This window comes from Podarcis raffonei, chromosome 9 (assembly GCF_027172205.1).
Source record: "Podarcis raffonei isolate rPodRaf1 chromosome 9, rPodRaf1.pri, whole genome shotgun sequence".
In the NCBI taxonomy this organism is placed as follows: Eukaryota; Metazoa; Chordata; class Lepidosauria; order Squamata; family Lacertidae; genus Podarcis; species Podarcis raffonei.
The window spans coordinates 66,872,809-66,894,950 of record NC_070610.1 but is presented as its reverse complement, the minus strand read 5'-3'; the positions used below and the strand labels follow the sequence as shown (position 1 = coordinate 66,894,950).

The 22,142-nt window shown below is 47.7% G+C and overlaps 1 protein-coding gene across 1 annotated transcript; it reads right to left on the bottom strand.

Moving 5' to 3' along the window:
- Nucleotides 1-747: 747 nt before the first annotated feature.
- On the bottom strand, nucleotides 748-15,748 carry NKX6-1 (NK6 homeobox 1). The gene is made up of 3 exons (XM_053404184.1): nucleotides 14,571-15,748; nucleotides 12,053-12,225; nucleotides 748-2,654 (listed from the first exon to the last, which is right to left on the bottom strand). Exons 1-3 carry the CDS (start codon nucleotides 15,226-15,228, stop codon nucleotides 2,397-2,399), a joined length of 1,089 nt encoding a protein of 362 aa, XP_053260159.1. The 5' UTR covers nucleotides 15,229-15,748; the 3' UTR covers nucleotides 748-2,396.
- Nucleotides 15,749-22,142: the final 6,394 nt, after the last annotated feature.

Sequence of the window (22,142 nt, the reverse complement as noted above, 5' to 3'; positions counted from 1 at the left end):
CACCTGCCCAAAGGTGGAGAACTTGCAGCCTGCCATATGTTGCTGGACTACAACTCCCATCAGCCCCTAGGAGGCTGATGAAAAACTTTCTGACAGTTAAAGTTGTTTAATAGTGGAACAGTCTCCCTCCAGAGGTGGTGGACTCTATTTCCGTGGAGGTTGGAAGCAGAGATTGGACGTCCATCTGCCATGGATGCTTTAGTTGAGATTGCAGGGGGTTGGACTAGATGACCCTTAGGTCCCTTCCAATTCTATGATTCTGTGAACATATAGCAGGCCGCATATGTTTCCCATCCTTCTTGTAAGTCCTTCTCTAATTCGTTTTGGGACGGGAGTGGGCACAAATTTTAAAATTGTATTGATCAGAAATAAGGAGCTGGTGTTACAGATTCAGTAGGAAATTCTGTCTTTCTAAATAGATACAGTATAGGAAATATCTAACAGTAGCAAATTATTTCTCTCTTCTCCTGTATCATTGCAACATTTACTCTTCCCCGCACTCCGCATGGGAATTACGCGATATCCTTCTTTCATCCAACTGAAAAATGCCCAGCAATGTATTGGTTTACAAACGAGCCAGCAGCGAATAAGTACGGAAACTTCGAAACTTTTCCTTCCCCAGAAAGTTACATATTGCAGCCACTTCTTCCAATACGCATTTCATTATCAAATTCTCTCTTTTAAAGGATGCTTGGCTTCTTTTTTTAATTGCGTTTGCAAAGTGTAGAAAGCCACAAAAATAATTGATCAGATTCTGCACGACCAATTTTATTATTTAATCTCAGACGAGATCGCATTATATTCACACACCCCTTCCCCCACTCTTTCTTCCAGGCAAGAGACGTCTTGTTTTGTCGCTGATTTTAATTGTTTTATCTTTTTTTAAAAAAACTAAAACAAAAAAACAAAGTGCAATGGCATTGAACTGGTCTTGCAAAGGATGTTGTTACTGCTGTTCTCTTTACAAACCGAACGGTTTTCATATAAATTAATAAAAGGTTAAGATGCTAATACAATGTTATCATTAGCTTTTAAAAGAAAAAGGGGAGAATGGGCAGTCTACAGTGTTCGTTATTATACAAAAGGGGGAGACCAATACTGTACTCCACATTTTTCAAAGTCAATTACAGTAACTAAAACGAATGGGGGAATTTCTTTTTGAGCAGGAAAAAGTTGGAATATATCTCCACAGCAAATTTAATATGCTTTTTTTCTGGGAAAAGGTAAGGTCAACCATTTAAAAATATTCAACTCTCCCAGGCTTGCTTCCAAAAAACAAAAAACAAAAACCAAACAAAAAAATTAAATTTAAATTAAATCAGATGCTAGTAATTAAATAGCCTTATTGGCATCTGGCATAAGGAACATTCTATGCTTGGCAAACAGCAAAAGAGATCATTAGCTTCATTTTCTAGGACTCAATTAAAACTGAGGGGAAATAAAGGAAAATTTGTAGCCATTCACTTGGAAGAATATCTAGATGAATTCAAAGGATCTCGCTTCCAAGGAAGTGTGCAGGGGAGCAGAGCGACTAAATTCAAATCTGAGACTGTAGCCAACTGTGCAAATGCCAACATTACACAAAATTCTGCTTCTGTCTGATGAAGACTCCTGTGCGACCCTCAAACTTGCCTAGTCTTACACTGGCAGAAGACGATTCGCTGAAACGAAACTGGTTATATTTCCTTCCGTCTCCCTTTTCGGAGCCCCAACTCTGGCACCGATTCATATTGCGCAGCCAGCGAAGGACAGGGACAGGAGAACAATTATGAGCTATTTCAGAAAATAAATCCCTACCTGCTTTCATATGCCACAAATCTCACTACTGAAACCGAACGAGAAGGACTTTTAGAAGCGAGCTTTCCCCCAATAAAGCCACACGGAGGAGTAAAGGAAATGCAAACAGCCAACGCACTCTTTCTAGGCGCGCGCGCACACACACATACACTCAAACGAACAAGAAACCAAAGTATTGTACACGTTAAATATTCACAGTCAAAGAAGTGCGCTCGCTTTTCCCCCCCATTACGGTATTTACAGAGTCGCCCACGGATGTAGTTCTGAGTCTGGCCAGCAGGGGGCAGAGAGGGGAGACCGAAGTTGGCCGTCGAGCGGCGCCGATCCCCTTTGCGGAATCAGGGAGGGAAGCGGGGGCCGCACAGCCGGCCCGCCGACAGTCATTCCCCACCACCACCACCACCAGCACCAGCAAACAAAACTGAAACACGTCGGGGAACCTCTTCTCCTTCTTCTCTGGGTAGAAAAATAGATCTGTACATCTGTCTGGAGGGGGTGCAGGGTCGTGGAAGAAGCAGCCGTCGGGGATGGATGGATGATGAGATCGGGGCCCCTCGCTCTCCTTCTACCGGGCGGGATCTAGGCGGGATCTCTGCCGTCTAGGAGGATCCCTCGTTCTCCGATGTGTGAAGAAGGAGGCTGGCGCTGGCGCCCGCGGTCTTGTGCTTCTTCAGCAACTGCGTGATCTTCTCGTCGTCTGAATTGGGGTCCAGGGGCTTGTTGTAGTCGTCGTCGTCTTCCTCGTTCTCCGAGGTGCCCTTCAGCCGCTCCGTCTCGGAGTCTTGTTTCTTCTTGGCCGTAGCCATCTCGGCCGCGTGCTTCTTCCGCCATTTGGTCCTCCGGTTCTGGAACCAAACCTGCACAAGGGCGAGGAGAGAGCAAGAGAAACGAGGTAAAGCAAGAGACCCAGTTTCCCCCTCTCGCGAGGCCACCCGAGTTCCGTTTAGACGCAGTTTTTCATTCGATCCGGATTAACGAATCCGGAGTGATCGGCTCGACGGCTCCGTCACCCGCTGATGCGAATTTAAACCTGCTTCTCACGTTCTTAACCAGGCAGGAAGGAGGGGATCTGGCCTCACCAAAGACTCTGGCATATGCACTCTTAATCCGGATTAATCCATTAATCCGGGGTGACTCACAACTCTGAGTTCTGTGCTCACCTGTCAACAGGTTAAAGTGGTAATACCTAAATTCCTGGGAACAAGCCCCATTCAACTCAGTGGAACTTAATTCGAATAGGCTTGAGAAAGGAAGGGTGAGTGTGAAACTTGTCTGGCGTCTCCCTAAACCACACACAACACCTCACTTTAGAAATTCCTGACGGAGCATCATCTGCATAAAAGGTGCCTGCATAAAACTGGAACCTCTAATTATGGAATGGCTAGTTCAACTAGTTCGTATCAATTTACACTTTGAACTTGGTGGTCTCACCAGGACCTATTTAGATGGTAAAATAGAATTATAGCATTGCAGAGTTGGAAGGGACCTCGAGGGTCATCTAGTCCAACCCCTGCAATGCCCAATGTGGGGCTCAAACCACAACCCTGAAATTAAGTCTCAAACTCTACCGACTGAGCTATCCAGTCTGCGTTACTTTGAAATGTGGCAAGTCAATTGTGTAGACGTACTCATCCCAAGTGGCACCCTGAACTTCTGCCCCGAAGTCCTTCCCTATTGGGGGCCACCCTGCCTTTCTCCCAATGGAAGTTCAAGGCATCTTACACAGGGCTCCCTCCAGCTCTCCTTAGCTGCAGCAAGACCATATTGCCTTCAGACGATCGTGACAATATTGCTTTCAGTCGTTTGCCACCTGCGACCTTGTTAATTAATCCAAATAATTTAAGATTCCATGCTAAAAACCACCAGTGCATACGAGTATCCCCATTGTACTAAAGAAGCACATGCGGGGGAAAACCCCAGCATACGCCTCCTGATTAAAGGAAATTAAGTACCAACATTTATATGCAAAGTGAAGTAGTGTATGCTCCCCTGGTTTTGTATGTAATGGACCCTGAGATTAGAATTCTATTTCATCTAGATTCTACAGGAACACCCTGCCTGTACCTGGCAAACTGGTAAAAGGGTTTAAATAACGGGTTGTGCCCATAGATCTGTGCTCCCCTCAAATATACCTCCTTCTTGAAATTATTCTGTATTAGTTTTAATAATTCCATAATCCCGCAACGACTGGAGGGCATTGTACTAGCTACCCTATAGCACAGCAACAGCTGCTTCTACAAACTATTAGCTTCCGAACGACCGGTATCTCAGTAAAGACCATGTGCTTAGATCTGAAGCCGATTTAGTTAAAAATTAATAATCATGATCTGTGGGGCCAATAACCAACCTAGTTAAAAGAAAGCAAGGCAACTCTCCACACCAGGATCATAAATCCACTTCTTTGGAAGTCAGTGCTAATGAAAGTGATAGGGTTTACTCTTGAGTTTGTTGCTTGCAGTCATAAGTGATCCCTGCCCAAGAGTCCAAGCCACTAGAACAGGGGTCAGCAAACTTTTTCAGCAGGGGGCCAGTCCACTGTCCCTCAGACCTTGTGGGCGGCCAGACTATATTTTTTGGGGGGAAATGAACGGATTCCTATGCCCCACAAATAACCCAGAGGTGCATTTTAAATAAAAGCACAAATTCTACTCATTTAAAAACACCAAGCAGGCCCCACAAATAACCCAGAGGTGCATTTTAAATAAAAGCACACATTCTACTCATGTAAAAACACGCTGATTCCTGGACCGTCCACAGGCTGGATTTAGAAGGCGATTGGGCCGGATCCAACCCCCGGGGCCTTAGTTTCCCTCCCCATGCACTAGAAGTTCTCCTGTGTGAGCCTTGCTGAAATGAATGGGAGCTGTGAAGAGTAGGACCTTGCCTAGTTCTCATTCATTCCCATGCACCATGGGAAATGTGCAGAAGGACTTCAGGAAAAAAAATGTCCCTTTTGCAGAGGCATACCTAGGCTGCCTTGTGCCCTTGGCTGTATCAATGCCCCCTAACCCACTCTTGAGCCCCTCTGCCAAGGTGCTCAGAGAAGCCTGTGTGCCTTGCCACTCAGAACAGCGGAGGAATATTCCAGGCAGCAGGTGGGTGGCTGGGCAGGTTCCTAACCACTCTGAGTCAGAGTGGAGGGGCAGGATTTTTGCACCCCCTGGGCCTGTGCCCTGGTGGGTGCCAACCTAGTTAAACCCTAGGGATGACCCTGCCGCTTTGAACAAATCAACTTAAACTGGGGAGTGGTAGAGACCATGTTCTACATATACAAGGTCCCATGTTCAATGCCCAGTGTCTTCAGGGAGGACTGGGAAAGACTTGACGCCTGAAACACTGGAGAGATGTTCTACTCATCATAGACAGCCCTGAGTTATAAGGCCCAGTGGCCTGACTTGTTATAAGGAACCTTCTTATGCAGTAACCCAAAGTTGCTTTTGCTGTGGTTTGATTGTGCAATCTTTCATCATAAAGGTACGGTGAAAAGTTAGCACCATTTTGCCTATTGATCATATAAAGACCGCCAATTTCAATTGTTTCTGGTGCACTTGGTTAAATTCATTTGTCTATGTTTTTGTTCTGAATATATTTTTTATTAAATATTCTTCTTGGGTAACAATAGTACAAATAAAGTCTCTTTTTTCAAGTCTGTTAAATTCCCTTGGTCTGTTTAAAAGAAAGGAGATTTTTTTAAAAAAATGATTGTCAAAACAAATATTACAGAAACTGTGTGTGGCATGTGTGATACTAGGAGAGGCCTTCTCCACCCTCTCACACACAAACACACATTTGAAGGAAACTGCTCTTCTAAGTTGTTACCAGTTGCAACATTTGCAAGCATTGTGGAAAAGCCATTGAGTCAGGTCTTAATATATCTCTTTTCTGGAGATGCTACATTTAGCTCTCGCTTCCAGATGATTTGGACATGATCCACTCACACCTGCTTCTCTGGAAGACCCTGTAAAAATGAATGTTAGGGCAACGAATGGCATATTCTATTGGAGGTGGCATCTGGGCAGGGCTTGAGGGGCAGTCGTGCAGGCTGGACATACAACATGTTGTAGTAAGTTGACTATGATGCCTCTAGTGGTGAACACTTTGCAATGGATTTAGGCAGCCGAAATGGGACACTTGTGAATGATGTGCAGTTTCCAGAACAGACATACATCACTCTAAAACTTGATGACCAACTATGAATTGGCTATGTTACCCTTATGACAATAATTTGTTGAGCAATATCCCTGAGAGATCTGCATTGGCTCCCAGTACATTTCTGAGCACAATTCAAAGTCTTGGTGCTGACCTTTAAAGCCCTAAACGGCCTCGGTCCTGTATACCTGAAGGAGCATCTCCACCCCCACCATTCAGCCCGGACACTGAAATCCAGCGCCAAGGGCCTTCTGGCGGTTCCCTTAGTGTGAGAAGTGAGGTTACAGGGAACCAGACAGAGGGCCTTCTCGGTAGTGGTGCCCGCCCTGTGGAACGCCCTCCCTTCAGATGTAAAGGAAATAAGTAGCTATCTTATCCTTAAAAGACATCTGAAGGCAGCCCTGTTTAGGGAAGTTTTGAATATTTAATGCTGTATTGTTTTTAACACTCAATCAGAAGCGCCCAGAGTGGCTGGGGAAACTCAGCTAGATGAGTGGGGTATAAATAAATTATTATTATTATTATTATTATTATTATTAAGCAATTTAAAAAAAACAAAAAACCAAGCAGCTCTTGGTCGTGTTCATGAACTTACTATTAACTTATCTGTTATTTTAAGATCATCTGCAAACTTACTGCAGTAGATGTGGATATAAATATAGTAACAAGCCCAGGGTCCCACTTAGCAGATGGAGCCAGAAAGTCAAACACACAGATGGTCTGAATTATCACATTTTTAAAATAAATGGAAAAACACACATCATCCTCTAAACCTTAGATTCTCAGGAGTCCATCCACTCCCCACCCAATAAGACAATTCAGTCCAGAGTCTAGCATTACCTTCCCAATTGCACTACGGCCTCCCATTCATTTCAGTGAGGTTTGCCCAAGGGAGTTTGCCAGTAGACAGGACTGTGCCCCTTTTCCTGCCAGTTGTAAGTGGCACTGTGAACTAACACTACCAAGCGACCGCTGTTAGGTCTCACCCAGTGTCATGATTGCATGGCTAGTATCGTTAGAGCAGCAATCCTGCAGTCTAAATGCACTTCCTCAATCCAACAAGGCGGATCCGATTGCAGAAGGATTCTTATGCATGCATGAGCAATACAGAACAGATGTGCCTCTGCATGGCTATCCTCATGTGCATCACAGTGTGAATTCACTGGATGTCTTCTGATATGCGTGTGGGTCCCCATTCAGAGCTACTAACTTTAAAACCGAGTAGTCCTGGGAGTCCCGTTGGAATCAATGGAACTTCCCAAGTAAATGAGGTCAAGATGCCACCGGGCATCCCAATTTTATTGCTGCCACGAGTGATATTTTGGACTAATAGTCCAAATTGACTTTCCATATCCATATCACAGTGTGCACTGATATTTTAGCATTCTTTAATTATTGGCGTTCCTACCGCTGCAAATAAATTCCCTATTAAAAAGACAAATGAATAATAGTAATTTTGATAGCTGCAGCAGTTACTTTCACTGCCAGCTTTTAAAACTATCAGCATATGATTCCCATCAGTGTTAACAATTATATCAATAATTGCTATCCGTTCCATGATTATTGTGACCACCGCAAAGCTATTGTAATTGCTGCCATGGAAATTATAACATTTGCTTACTTACTCACTTAGCAATCAGGACAGACATATTCATTTATTGTTGCTGTTCTGCATAAGAACAATTGCTTCTTCAAAGACCAAGGAGCTTTCGCAAGATAGAGTTATTATTAAGAAGGCAAATATTAGCATAATGTGATCGCCAATGCCGTTATAGCAGAAGTCATGTTGATGTGTTGGAGTGATTTATTGCATAAAACGGTGTGAGTGCTTAATATAAGTATTTCTCAGTGCTTTCATTGTGGTTATGTTAGGGTGGCCAGATTAACCTCCTAGTTTTTGTACCCTTCTGCAATCCTGCAGTCCTACGCATTACTACTATGACTATGATTTACTTCTGAGTAAACAGTAAGTCACGTTACATTCTTTCCTTATTTTGCCTCTCCCATTCCTTCCATTCCTTTCACCCCACACCACCCTCCTGGCAAAATTTAAACTGTAGGCTTCTCGGGGCAGAGAACCGCACTGCAATTTTTCTTTGGCCTACTTGTCCCGTAAAGTGTCCTGGGCATTGGTTGTGCTGTATGTAAATTGTGACAACAACCATTAACACAATCTAGCTGACATTCTGCGTACCTTTAAATGCCATTGATTTGTATAGTAGAGGTGAGGATTTGCTTGACTCTCTTCTATTCAATTCAATGGCATGCAAAAGTATTTAACCGTGGCTGGATGGTGCCCAGAAATAGCATGTTTATGTCTGGCGCTAAGGAGCTTTTCCCCACCCTGATGCACTAACATCTTAATTAAAGTCTCTGTTCCCTATACCTTTGTTTCACTCTTTGACATTTTGTCCAAAGGGGCACCCAGAGCTGGGCTGACTCCCTGCACAAATGATGCTTAACTCCTGTTGAAGACAGCGGGAGTTAAGCAGCACAGCTGTGGGCAGGATTGTCATAAACAAGCAAATGTTGATCTGTGCACTAAAACAAGCTTTTGCATAATAATATGTGGACTGTCTCTCATTTTTGCACTTTTTATTTTCTGCTAAAGTCTCTACATCCACACACCACTTCTTCTTTCTTCTCCCTTATTTGTTTTACTACTGTCTCTCTATCTTTTTGCTTATTTGCTTTCCCTCCCCTCCAGACTAAAATAAAAATATACCAAGCTGCACTGCACTCCCCTCTCCCCAATCTGTCACACCAAAATATGCGCATCCTCATTTGTTATTGCTTTCCTTAAGGGTAATTCAAAGGGAAAGCTCTCCTCCTTCTTAGGTCTATAAATCCCTGGCACCGGGTGGTTTGAAAGAAGGGTACTCAAGTAGACTGTGCTAAAAGTAACCATTGCAACTCCCCCTGACACCCCCGCTCTACAATTAATATCTTTACACTCCCCCCCCCAAAAGGCAGGACTGTTGTTCTTTTAGATCTAACTACATTTGTACAAATGACCCTGTCTTAAGGGAACTTCTGTGGATTGAACTCAATGAGGCTGCCTCCGTTTCCAGTCCAGAAAGAATTGCTCACACTATGTTGTGAAGGGTTACTTGGGAGTAAATCTTACAATTCTATGCACATATGTTGTGTGCATGAACTCAGAAGTAAGCCCATTTGATTGCAATGGAACCTGTTTCCAGGTGAAAGTACATAAGATGATAGCCTTACTTGGGAGCAAGCCTCATTAGACCTAATATTATCTCCTTCAGATTAGATATGTATAGGATTGGGATCCACATCTCCCCGAAATCAATGGGACACTTTTATCTAGTCCAGGAGATTATAAACACATTTGGCTTAGGAAAAAGTTAGTGCTGCTCAACTTCCGTTCGAATCAATGAGATCTAAATGAATCCTGTGGGTTTTTCTCTGGGAAGAATGGGTCCATAAGAGCTTTGGTGTACAACAAATACATTCCATCACCTCTAGTAATATATCTCTCTAATAATACGTCTATCTGCTCAGAAAATTAGGAAAGTAGCCTTAAGAAAGATACATGGCAAGGGAAAAATATTTTTGTATGTAATAATAATAATAATAATAATAATAATAATAATAATAATTCTTCCCCATAACTGCACGGTCATGTTCACAATACACATTTGATGCACAATACACCTTTTCCCCCTCCCCAAACTCACTGCAATAAGTAGATGGGGCTTCTGCTCCTAGTATATACAAGTACTACAGTAATTTATTCACGGTCTTCCCCATATATTTACAGTGACAAATGAGGGTCTCTAGATAACTTCAGGAAGAAGAGACAATCTATAAAGGAACACACACACACACACACACACACACACACACACACACCCTCTTTGAACACGAACACACACACACACATCCAATCTGTTAAGCTACATTTGTTCCAAACGTTGTCTGGAGAATTTTCCCTTTGGAAAAAGGGGTGGCGAGAATTGAGGGGGAGTGAAAGCCTACAGATACACTGTACTCGCATTACAGTCACCCTCTGCGACAGGGCATCTCCTCGTTTTCCATTGATACAACCACAATCAAGGGAGCGATGGAGGGAGGCCTTCGTGGGCTCTCAATCTACTTTTTATGCCTGCTAATTCTGCTAATTCAAAGGAATGGATCTCTATGGCTCAAACCAAAGGCTCTGGGGTTCCAGACACGTGCTAAAATAATTCTAAAAATCCTAATCAGCCTGGGAGAGAAGCCACACGCAACCAAACTTTGCAACCATTACAGTGCGGCCCTACACGTGTCTACTCAGAAGTAAGCCCCGCCCAGTTCAACGGACTATAGGATTGTAGCTTTAATAGTCCTCCAGTACAATCCTATAAATGTTTACTAGGAAATAAATCCCTATGAGGGTTCATCCGAAAATACAGGATTGTCATTTTACTGGAGCACTCGTTTCATTTTCCTGTTCCTTTTATGCAGCTACATAGAATGCTACGTATAAATGCATAATTATGTATAAAATACAGGCTTTTGAATGCAGTCTCAGGATCACTTTTTTCTATAAGAACCACAACCCAATCACTCAGAATTTAAATCTGTTGCCTTACAGCTGAATACTAGATGTTGCTGGTACTTTAATATAGTTTTGTGGCTCCAAATAGACCGTTGGGCGGGGGGACTTCTGGCCCACGGACCTAATTAATCTAATAATATAGAATAACCCATTTATTATGGCATCAGCTTGGGGTTTCTGGAGTCCATCTATGCATCTGATTGAAGTGGACTTTGGTCCAGGAAAGCATATCCTATAATAAAGTCCAAGGCGTCCCAATACTCTGGTTGTTTCTCCTGGAAAAGACTTCACACGGCTAATAAATACGTGTCTAATAAATACGTGTTAGGTGCAAAAACCACCACCGTCCAAGTGATGTCAGTGGCAAAACTACCCTTTGATTTAATGCCCCTGGACGGAGCTCCGAATCCAAAGTGATCGCCTTATATGACTGCAGTCATTAATGCTGTATTGAAAGCAGTACTAAATTAGCTGCTGCAATCCACACACCGAAGCAGCCCCGTGGACTTCCACCGCGAGTGACGTGAGATTCATTAGACTTGGGCGAAACTTAGTGCCCAGAAATTGTTCCTCTTAATGACCTCCTCACTTAAATAGTCACCTTCCGGTGGGAGGTCACTCTATCGAAATCCCTTTTTCTAAAGAAGTCTCCTTTCAGCTCCCTTGCAGACCCGACCCTTTATCCACGGTGGCATTTACTCACGAGTAAATGCATTCAAGAGCGGGACGCCTATACTCTTTTCAATAGTTCTCAACGGCGTTTGGGATCGTGGTCCTTAAAAAAAAAGAAATTCTCCCCTTAAGGGTAGGATATTAACCCCACTTCGCCCCAAGTCATAAATATATCTCCATAAAAATATTTAGTTGGCCTTTTCTCCCAAATCATAACACGATCCAGAACAACTTTTATTTTATTTTATTTTTCGGAAGGGCAGAAGTTCCTCCATTTTATGACAACTTATTTCCGAAGTAAGAGATGGGCAAGAATGTTTACAAGCTGAGGAGGGAGAGGATCATTGGAAATATAATAACATTTAGTCTTCTATTTCCTTCATTTTTGTGGGGGTAGCACTAACTGCAAACAAATAGGTAAAAAAATTAGTTGTGGGTCAGTTTGTAAACTCAACATGGCTATTATAATTAGCCAGTATATTAAATAATAATAATAATAAATCATTAACGAAAAAGCTGTACCTTACTCTTATGTATAATTATCTAAAGCTACAAATTAGGAAAAACAGCTTAGAATTTATATTTATATTATTTATATTTCCCCCTGTCTTTCAAAATCCGTGCGGCAGCAACAATGCCGTAAGGAAAGGCACGCGAGCGGTCCCTCTGTCCATTGCAAGATGAAAGCGATATGGAGGGCACGCGCCCGATCCCTTTTGTTCATCCATATCTCCCTCTTATCGGCCGCGTTCTAACACTCTCCCGCCCAGAAGGAGCAGTGGCTGGGGCGGGGGGGAGACGGGGAGGGAGGAGCGAGGGGGTGGGGTGGGGGGCGCAGAGATCGGCTCTTATCTGACCTGCTACTCTCACCTTGACTTGGCTTTCGGTCATCCCCAGCGAATAGGCGAGCCTTGCCCGTTCCGGCCCGGCTAAGTATTTCGTTTGCTCAAAAGTCTTTTCCAAAGCGAAAATCTGCTGGCCGGAAAACGTCGGTCTTGTGTGCTTCCTTTTGCCGTCTTTATCCAGCAAAATCGAGCCTTGATCTAGAGGAAAGGGTCCGCAGGAGGGGAGGGGAGGAAGGAAGGTATATATGGAGATATTTATTATTATTTGTTATTTTAAAAGCAATGGACATAAATGTATACGCTGTGCGCTTGACAGTCCCTCTGAGTGGTGCGGCACATATGTATTTAAAATCCTGCTTAGGGGAATTTTCGCAATGAAAAACTGCCCTCTTTGAAGAAACTGCGACGGTTTGGGGCACCCTGGATTTTACAAACAGGTGCAAATTCGAAATGGTTTAGGTATTGCATCGCCTTCGGAGAAAGTTATGCAGACACTCACAGAGGGAGACGCAATTTATCGTTGTTCACCTTTCTTAAAACAACGTCCAAGACTGATGTTTAGGTTTCGAAACTCCTCCAAGGAAATTAAATGTTAACTCAAAACGATTAACTTTAAAAGATCAGGAGGATAGGGCATCTGAAGTACTCCGCAGAACAATAAGCGTTTAGTTAAAAGATTTTGCCCTTGCTTGCGAAACCAGAAGGTTCGCTCCTGTATCAAAGATTCCTCCCAAAAAGCAGAGAATTTTATTTTTAAAAAATCAAGCCGCCTATTTTCAATAGCGCAAGCTCCTCAAAGCCATGAAAGAAAGGGAAAACCCAAACAAGCAAGTAGCAGTCTTACACAGCTGAGTGAACCTTGTTTACTCAAGAGTAAACCCAACTGATTCGAATAAGATTTACTCCCCAGTAGCTCTGCATACAACTGCAGCTCAAGTCGTTTGTTTAAGAAACAAGGGGGCTTAATTCGCCACACCGCCACTCGCATTTCCTCTGAGAAAGGGCCAAAACGAATAACTAAAACTTTCCACGCTTTTCTTTCTTCCTTGCAGTCTAGATTTAGGGGGGAATGGGGTGACAGGTCGCCTTTAACCTTGTTGCTGAGATCCTATGCGCCTAACCTGGGAGTAAGACCCGCTAAACACTCTGGGAGTTACTTCCGAGTAGGATTGGGGCGCGCAGGGAAAACAAGCCACTAGGCTGGATTTTAAAGTGCGGAAAGGGGAAATGATCGTGTTTGTGGCAAATGTATCTTTTTAAAAAATAAACCAAATTGTTGATTTATTTTGCAAGAAGCAAAAATGTCCAGCGCGTCAGCAGAGACAGGACGGATTCATCCTCAGAACCGCTGGGGGTAAACAGAGAAGCAACGCGGCTAGTCAATTACTACTGCAAAAGTAGACAAAAATCGCCGCGGCGGGCGAAGCTCCCTTGAACAGCTACTATTTCTGCAGCCGGGGGGGCAGGAGCGCCCAAAGCCTCTCTCTTGCAGCACAGCACAGCACTGTGCGTGCATGTTTACTTGGTGCAAAAACAAAAACAAAACAAAAAAACACCCACCCTGCAGTTTTAAAAAGCCGACCCTCAAAAGTGCAGAAGAGTTACTCTTGTGGCTCCGAGGTTCCGGTATCAGTTAAGCGGATTGCCTGGCAAAACTGAAGTTTACCTCTAAAGTTCTGCTGGAGTGGAAATGGACTAGAGGGCATTTATTTGCTACTTAAAACCTGTTTGTCCCGGTAGCAACTACGTAGAGCAACTGTGTCTCAAACTCCTGTAACCCCGCAGAGAACATGCCAGGGATGAGAGCGGCAGCAGTGCGCGCATCGTGCCCCTTACCTGAACTGTCCCCGGGACCTTGTAAACAAGTGCGTGGCGTTTTGTAGTTTAGGGACAAGGCCGTGTCAAGGAAGCATGGGTCTCAAACACTGCATGGATGAGTGTGTGGAAGCAGATGGGAAGTGGAGAGGCAATGCATCATATCCTCCCGGGTTAAACTACCCCGTCGCTGCTTATCCAGCCTAGCTCTCTAATTCCAGGCGCAAAGACTGGTGGCCAGAGCACAACAGCCCGTTGCCCAAGGAAGAGGACCTTTGGAGATGACTGAGTTGAAGGCCAAATGACTGAGGGTCTCGGTACCCAATGGAGACATCTGGGAAGGGCTAGAGGAAATTGATGGGCGGCGAAAGGGGGCCCTAGAGGTCAACGGAGTCCTTCAATGGGCATATTTTGCGCGTAACAGCCACTGTGGGTAACCCTGGAGATTTTGATGGAGCGACACTCTCTCTGTGACTTTGTCCCCATCCCATCCGAGGGGCCCGTGCCTGGGGGTCGGGGTTGCGAGGGCTGCGCTGTCCAAGGAGCCACATGGAGACTTAGTATCCCCGTGCCCGGGAGGCCACAGTGCCTAGTGGTAAGGGCTGCAGCTGGCGGAGACGGCTAGCTCGGGGTGCGCACTGCGCGCAGTTTTGTGAAACGGTTCTGGCGTTGGGGAAAGAGGGTCCCCGTGGGCAGGAAAGCCCCCTGTACCCCTCGGAGCTACTTACGCGGCGTGCAGGCGAGTCTCGCGTCCCTCCAAGGCGGGCTCTGCATCACCCCTGGCCAGAAGATGGGGGTCCTGCCGGGCAGCTCGGCCAGGGGCTTGGGGTAGCGCCCCACGGCGGCCACGGCGGCGGCGGCGCTGGGGCTGAAGTAGAGGCCCGGCGGGGGCGGCGGGGGGCTGAGGCTGCTGAAGCGAGGCAGCCCCGCCAGGAGGCCAGCGGCCGGCGAGGCGGACGTCGAGGAGGCCACCGAGGAGGAGGCGGCGGCGGCCGAGGAGACGGCGAGGGCGGGCATGGACGGCCGGCTGAGGATGTCGTTGATGCCGTGCGGGGTGGCGGCGGAGAGCTGCTGCGGGGGGGAACCCAGCGCCGACAGGGCCCCCGTGCTGTGGGGCTTGAGGCCGGCCGGTGTCGGGGAGCCCAGCGGCGGCGAGGGAGAGGCCGAGGCCGAGGAAGACGACGACGAGGAAGAGGAGGAACAGGACAAGGACGAGGGTCCACTGGGAACAGCCGAGCCTGCTGTGGGGGGTGGCAGCGGGTAGGCCGCGGCGGGGTACAGAGGGGTCTTCATCTCGGCCATGCTGTGCAAGGCGGCCAAGGGGGGGCTGCTGAGCAGGAAGGCGCTCTGCCGGGGGGTGCCATCCATTTGCCCCACCGCCAGCATCCCCGGGCCGGGCGGCCTCCCAGGGGCTGCACCGAGACGACCCCCTGCGCTCTCGGAAGGCCGGACGTCTGGGATTCGAACGGCAGAGGTGGGGAAAGGACAAGGGGTTCCTCCTACTGGGGGCGGAGGAGGGAACCAGGGAGAAGGGGGTGGGACTGACCAGCCCCCCTAAAACTGCGGGAAGGGAGGGGGATGCTCCGCTGTTGGAAGGGAAGGGGAGAAGGAAGAGGGCCTGATTCTCGGGGTACTGTGGAAGCGAGGACGCTCTGGTGTTGGGGTGCAGGGGCAATTTGTTCCTTGAGATTCGGGTACAAGGAAGGGAGGCTGTCTGGACTGAGGGTGTTCCCTGCTCTGGGTCTGAGCAGCGTCCCGATTTGGGGGTTCAGGCCGCCTTCCAGGGTTTTCAGAAAAGGCAGAAGGCGGCGCGGGGAGCAGTCCTAGTTCTGCGAAAGCAGAATGAGTCTTCCTGCTACTAAGGGTGGAGAGAGAGGTCCCTGGTCTGTGGGCGCTTTGAAAAGGGGTTCCCTGATCTGGAAGGGTTGGGTGAGCTGGGAATACACTGGGAAATCGATAAATACACTGGGAAATCCCCAGAACCTGGAGTCTCAGAGCGGAGAGTGGGCTGTCTGTGGGAGCCCAAGGTTTAGATCTCGGGGTCGTTCAGGAGCTGAGACAGAGATTCCAGCCTTGTTTCTTCCGAAAGAGGGGAGATTCGGGGTGCCCTGTAGTGCAGCCACTGGCGGAGAGCAGTCTTGGGGGCCACTGTTCTGAAAAAATGAAACTAAACCCCAGCCAAAGAAGATTCTGCTGATAAAACAAGAGGAAGGATTGGAGAGCACAAAATCTCAGGCTACTGCGAACAGTAGCACTAACTGGGGGGGGGGGTTCCTATCCTGATCTAAGGGTATCTAATGACTGGTGTCCTCTCTTAAGAGAGTGGGTGTTTGTAAGCGGCCCCCTTCTAGGAGCGGGGGTGGGGCGGGTGAGCAGAGAGAGAGAGAGAGATTAAGTGTCTTGCTTTGGGGAGCTGGGAGACTGCAGAAGTTTTTTTGGGGGGGTAGTTCAGGGATGCTACGACGCCCTGCTGGGAAAGGTAAAAGTCCTTCGGTTTTTAAAGTCCTTCTTTCGCTGCTTCGTCGGGGAGGGGGTGGATAATTGCGCTGAACTGAGCTTTCAAAAAATAAAAAATTGGGGGTTGGTGGGGGCGGGGTGGAGAAGAAGAACCGTCAAGTCTTTTGCCGCCACAAAACAAAACAAAAATCACCGTCCTGGAGCGGGGGTGGGAGAGAAGGAGGCGGGGAGGAAGGAAGAAATGCACATTCACTTGCAAGGAGTAGATCAAGACGCGGCTGCAGTTCCGGCCGAGGCAAAGGCTGTGGTTCCCGGCGCTTGCAGGCCGGCGGGCGAGCTTGACGGCGGGGACTCCCGGCCTTCGCCTCTGGGCGGCTGGAGGACGAGGAGGAGCAGAACTTCAGTGGATCCTGGGAGCCGGTCCTCTTGGCCTCGGCATGCTCGTGCCTCCGAGTCCGAAAGGGATCTCCTGCTGGCTCTCTCCTCCCGCCCGGCCTGGGGCTCCGAGCGCGGCTGCCTGCGGAGAAGAGCTCCCTGTTCCCGGGACATGGACGGATCTTGCAGCTTCGCTTCGCTCCTCTGGCCGTCTAAACGCCAGGAGAAGGTCCGGGTGCGCTCTTCCTTCCTCGCCGCTCCCCGAGCATCGCTGGGCTGGGTCTAGCTTTTACTCCTCGGCCGCCTCATCCTTTTAAAAATAAAAATCGCGACCACCTTTTCTCTCTCTCCCTTCTTGAATCTGCTTTTGCCGGGCTGGGATTTCGGTGCGTCTTGCTCTCGTCGCTTCTCCTCGCTTCTCAATCTCTCTTCCTCCGGTCTGACAGATCAAGACGCAGCCCCTCCAAAGCAATAAAACATTTTCATCACTCTCCCGGTCTGCTTTCGCTATAAAGGGGGCAAGACAAGAACTTTGGAGAGGCGTCAATAAAAGAGGCAGCGGAAGGAGGGGCAGAGGCGGGCACCAGCCTCCTCCCTATAGGACCTGCCTTCTTTATGGGGGGTGGGGGTGGGGGAGGAATCTGGAGAGAGAGGCAGGGAGATGCGGCCAGCCCAGCCCTCCCTCCCTCGATAAGGGGCGGCGCCGGCCAAAGGCGCACATTTGCATATTGAGCGCGGACCCTGTTAAGTTGCAGCGCCGGAGGAGACTCAGAAGAAAAGCGCGCGCAGGGTGGGGGGTTGATTGGTTGGGGAGGAAGAAGAAAGCGCGTCCGTGTCGGATAAATCTGAGGGTTTGCAGCGCGTGAAAAATCATCTTAAAAAAGGGGAAAAAAGAAAGAACGAAGAAGAACCTGTGTCGATCCTTTGCTTTCTTAAAAATAAAAAAAAATAAAAGTCACGCATCAGATCCCAAGGAGGCCAGCGTCTGGTTCTCGGGGACCTCTTTTGAAAGGCTGATTAAGTACCATATGGACCATCGTCCCGAGTATTGTGTAAATGAATGTGATGCTCCTTAAACAAACCTTTAGAGATGCTGGAAACCCCGCTCCGCCTCTCTCTCTCTCTTTCTCGGCTGAGCCGGGCAGTAAAGCAACTCCCTCCTTCTGCCAGCCCTTTCCCCGCTCTCTTGTTTTACTTCTCGTTTGTTTAAATGGGTTGTGTCTGTCCGTCCGTCCGTCCGTCTGTCGGGGTGTGTGTGTGTGCCATCATATTAAAACCAGCTCGTCCAATCCTAACTGGAAGCCAACTTGCCTGGTCGTATATTGACGAGTTGCAGTAAGGCAAAGGCAGGCGTAAATGAGTTTGTTTTTTTTAAAATTGGGGTGTGTGTGGTTCCCCTGGATCCTTGTTGCTCTCCAAGTTTCCTTTCTCTCCCCCCCCCCCGCTCCTCAACCCCACCATTTCCTTTCTCCACGTTTTCCCGAGCAGGAACCCAGCATAAGAAGGGCGAGGAGGTTTTTGAAAGTCAAACCAGCCCCGGTGCCACAGACACAGCAAGGAAGGCAGACGCAAGCAAGTGTTAGTTACCTGGGTTAGAAACTCAAACGCTGTTTTGGTGACTGATTATTATTTCTTTAACTTAGCGACTCCCCTCTCCCTTATTCACACACACATTTGCTTGGATCCGACCAGAATATGAAGATATCACTTGGGGGGGGGGGAGAACAGTATATCTTTAATATGACGAACCCCGCCCCCCCAACACACGCGCGGATCAGAACGGAATATGGAGATATCACTGGAGAATTTGTATATATTTAACATGACGGACCCCCCCAAACCCCCCCCACTCGTTCACACACACGAGAACGCTTGCTAAGGTCACCCCAGAATATGAAGATCTCACCAAAGAATCCGAATAATAAAATACTTCATTTGGAGTGGGGGATTTTTTTTTTAAGCCAACAGTGAACAAGCCACTATGTCAATCAATTCCTCATCCCATGCCCTAAAACAAATCCCTGCCGCCATCCCACAAACGCCTATAGAAACTAATACGCTGCGTGCTCTGAAACTTGGGGCCTCCTGTCCACGTTCGCTTCTTTTGGAAGCCGCGTTGGTTTCAAAGGGGAAGAGTTTATAAACAGCAGCAGCAGCAGCATTCCGCGTTCTCAATGGAAGCGACGCGCAGAACTCCGCGAGGATTGCACCTTTTTCGGTTCATGAGCGCCTTGACGTTCATCTGAGGATGGTATGGCCTTGGTTCTTAGCAAATATATATTCCGAAGGTTGTATAAATTGCACGGGTTGTTTGTTGCTACTGTTGTTGTTGCTGCTGCTGTTCGAGCTTTTCCAACTTTCAAAAGCCAGCCGGAGAAAGCGACGCTATCCCGATCAAAAAGCGTTTAGGAGCTTCGCCCCACATGAATAGGCGTAGTACTCGATTTGAGAACGCGACACTCTGTTTTACCAGTCATCTTAGCGGAATGTATGTGTGTGTGTTGGATTTTATGCTTGCTTTTGGGTCGTTTCGTGAGCGCGTTTCATCCCTCCTGATATATTTCCCTGGTCAAAGAAACACGTCCCTTGCTAAAATGTCCCTTTAGCTCCCCAACAATACAGGAAAGGATGAGCTGATTGCAAACACGCTCGGGAAAGTGCGGGCCAGTAGCGAAAAGGACTTAGAGGTGGACGTGGACCGGGCTGTGCCTTGGGGGTCGTTTTTTGCTTTTCTTTTTTGGGGCTGCGTTTCGTCGCCAACTAGGCCTGGTAGTAGTGGCCAGTTTAAACGAACAATCCCCGCCTCCTGTTTAGAGTAACATGGCGACTAGCTCCTAAACTTAACATTGTCTTGGAGACTCGCTAAAGCAGGAACTTAAGCCCGTTTCCGAAGCTTGGCAAAAACTTTGCGCTCTTTACGCAACTTGTCTTTCGGTGGAGCAACGGATGTTTGTTCCTGATCAGATGTTTTTCTGTTTATTGCTTCCATTCTTATCCCGGCGCCTTTCCGTAAAGGAGCTCGGGGCCACAGAAAACGCACCCAGTCTCACAACAACCCCGTGAGGTGGGCTAAACGGAGAGATGGCAACTAACCCAAGGGAACCTGAGTTTGCTGAGGAGTTAAACCTGACGCTACAACCGGGGTTTTGCCATATGTCCTCTTTTTCCAGGACACGTCCTCTTTTTCACGGGTATGTAAAAGGAGAGTCACAGCGACCCATCGTTAAAAGCAGATGTTGGCAACTTTTTGCTCTTCAAAATACGGCAATCCTAAAATCCATTTCTAGGATTGGCGCCTCCCCACTCAACTCATTGACAGGGTTCCTCTCTCTTTAAACGGCTGCAGCAAAAATTCAACAGGTGAGGCTTTCAAGTTCCCATCCCTCCATCCTGGGAAAAATCCCCCCACCTGTGGAATTTCTGCCCAGCTATAAAGTCCTGTCACAACAAAGGCATGTTATCCTCTTCGTTACCACGCGCAAAGGATCCGAGGCGGAAGTGTTGGCCGTGACTTCTCGCAACCTCACCCCGTCGCTGTCTGAAACAGTAACGCCGACCCACCTATAGGGTCGGAGGCGGGGGTGGGATCAGAACAGCTCAGCGGCGGAGCACGTGCTTTGCATGCGGTAAGGTCCCCGGTTCGATCCCCGGCGCCTACCGTTCCAAAAGCAGCAAGTAGCAGCAGCAGCCGGATACAGGGAAAACCCGAGGCCTCGGGGAAGTCAATTCTGAGATGGAGGAGCTAGTAACCTGCCTACAAGGCGATTTATGGGAGGCGCGCCGAAGGCTCCGAAAGCGCTGCCTATAAGAAACGGGTTGTTTTGGGGCTGGCGCTCGTCTTCGTGGGAGGAAGTTGAACGGGATCTATTTTTCAGTGCAAGCGTCCAGTTTTCGGTATTGAGGCGGGCATGCGCTTGATTTTACCTTAAATCAAGTAAATAAATAAATAAAGATACTTCACTAAAAGTAGAAATTGTAGAAAGATTTTGATTTTTCTGACCACTTGGGGGTCAAAGGAATAATTTAAAACAACTCTTGCTGAGATATTTCATTCCGAATCTCCTAGACAGAGCCAAACAGAGGGTGATGACAGATGCGTGTCCTGCCCCTGTCTTAACATAAATTATGGCTACGCCCATGGAGGCGGGCATTCAAACAAACAAACAAACAAACAAACAAACAAACATCCCCTTTAATTCAGGCATATGGAGGCAACGTTCCTTCCTTCCTGGGTGCAGAAAGAACTCACTTCCTATTTAAGGGTCGCAGTCCCGATCCGGAAATTGCGCGTGTGCGCATTTGCTTCCAGAAAAACCTCTGGCCCTCGCTGGGCAACCTCTGTTCCCTAGAGCAGCGAGGTGGTCTTATCTGCCACTCTCCACCCAGCCTTGCATGGCCTCTCTCGCTTCAACAGTAGCCTGATTCCATCCAAAACCCTATTTCTTCCAGTGGCAAGAGTGTTTAGGAGGGAAGAGGTTAAGGTCCAAAACCTTTTATTCTCCCCACATCTGCCAGGGACTGGGGGTGGTAAACTCCAAGCGGGGGGGGGGTCTCTGCTTCTCCCTCCGCCTCCCCCCTCCCCACCGCCCACCGCAACGAGTGCAGAGACGTCGAAGAGCGTCGACTTTTCCCCTTGGTTCACCATTTGCTATGGATAGGCAAAGTGTCGCAATTTGGAGTTTTGGGTACTCCCTCCCACCTTCCCTTTATCTGTGTGGACGGAGGTGGGGGATGTTTCGATCCCAATCCGGTTTTGGAAAGGGGTCGGAGGCTAAAGCACGGATATATCGAGGAAGCAGCAGCCGGACGCGCGAGAAAACGCAAATGTCGGAGGCGCAATTTTAAGCGAAATGTATTGCAAAACGCTGCGCTCCGGGGTGTGCGCGTGTGTGTGTGTGTGTGTACGTGGGCGTCTGAATGGCGAGGCTCCCACTCACCAGACTGAGGAGGAGAAAGGTTATTACTATTATCACAATTATTAGAGCGGGCTCATCCCAGGGCAAGATCTTCAGCTCAGGCTCGGATCTCCAAGAAAAGATACACACGACATCCCTTTGAGCTCCGTGGCTACAGCACGAAGTCCAATGACTCCTTGTATCTCCTTTTTGTTAAGCCTGAGGGGGAGGGAATAATTTCCATCCCTCCCGAGTCCCAGAATTGCCCGGGGTAAAATAGTAATAATCATAATAATCGGACAGATCCGAGTTTTTCCCCCACCTCTCCTTTCTGGATCTGCACGGTTACTGCTTGCTCATATTCCGAGGCCTTGTTCATATTGCAGACAGGGATAGCGCGGAGGAAAAGTTTAACAAGACGCCAGCAGACGAGTTGAGTATTTGCTAGCAGGTGGTTGGGCCGACAGATTTCCGAAGGGCGGCAGTTTGCATGTTAAAGCAACTGATTTGCATTTTAATTGGAGAAGAAAATGAAAATGAGGGTTTTTGGGGGGCGGGGTGGGGGGAGACGTG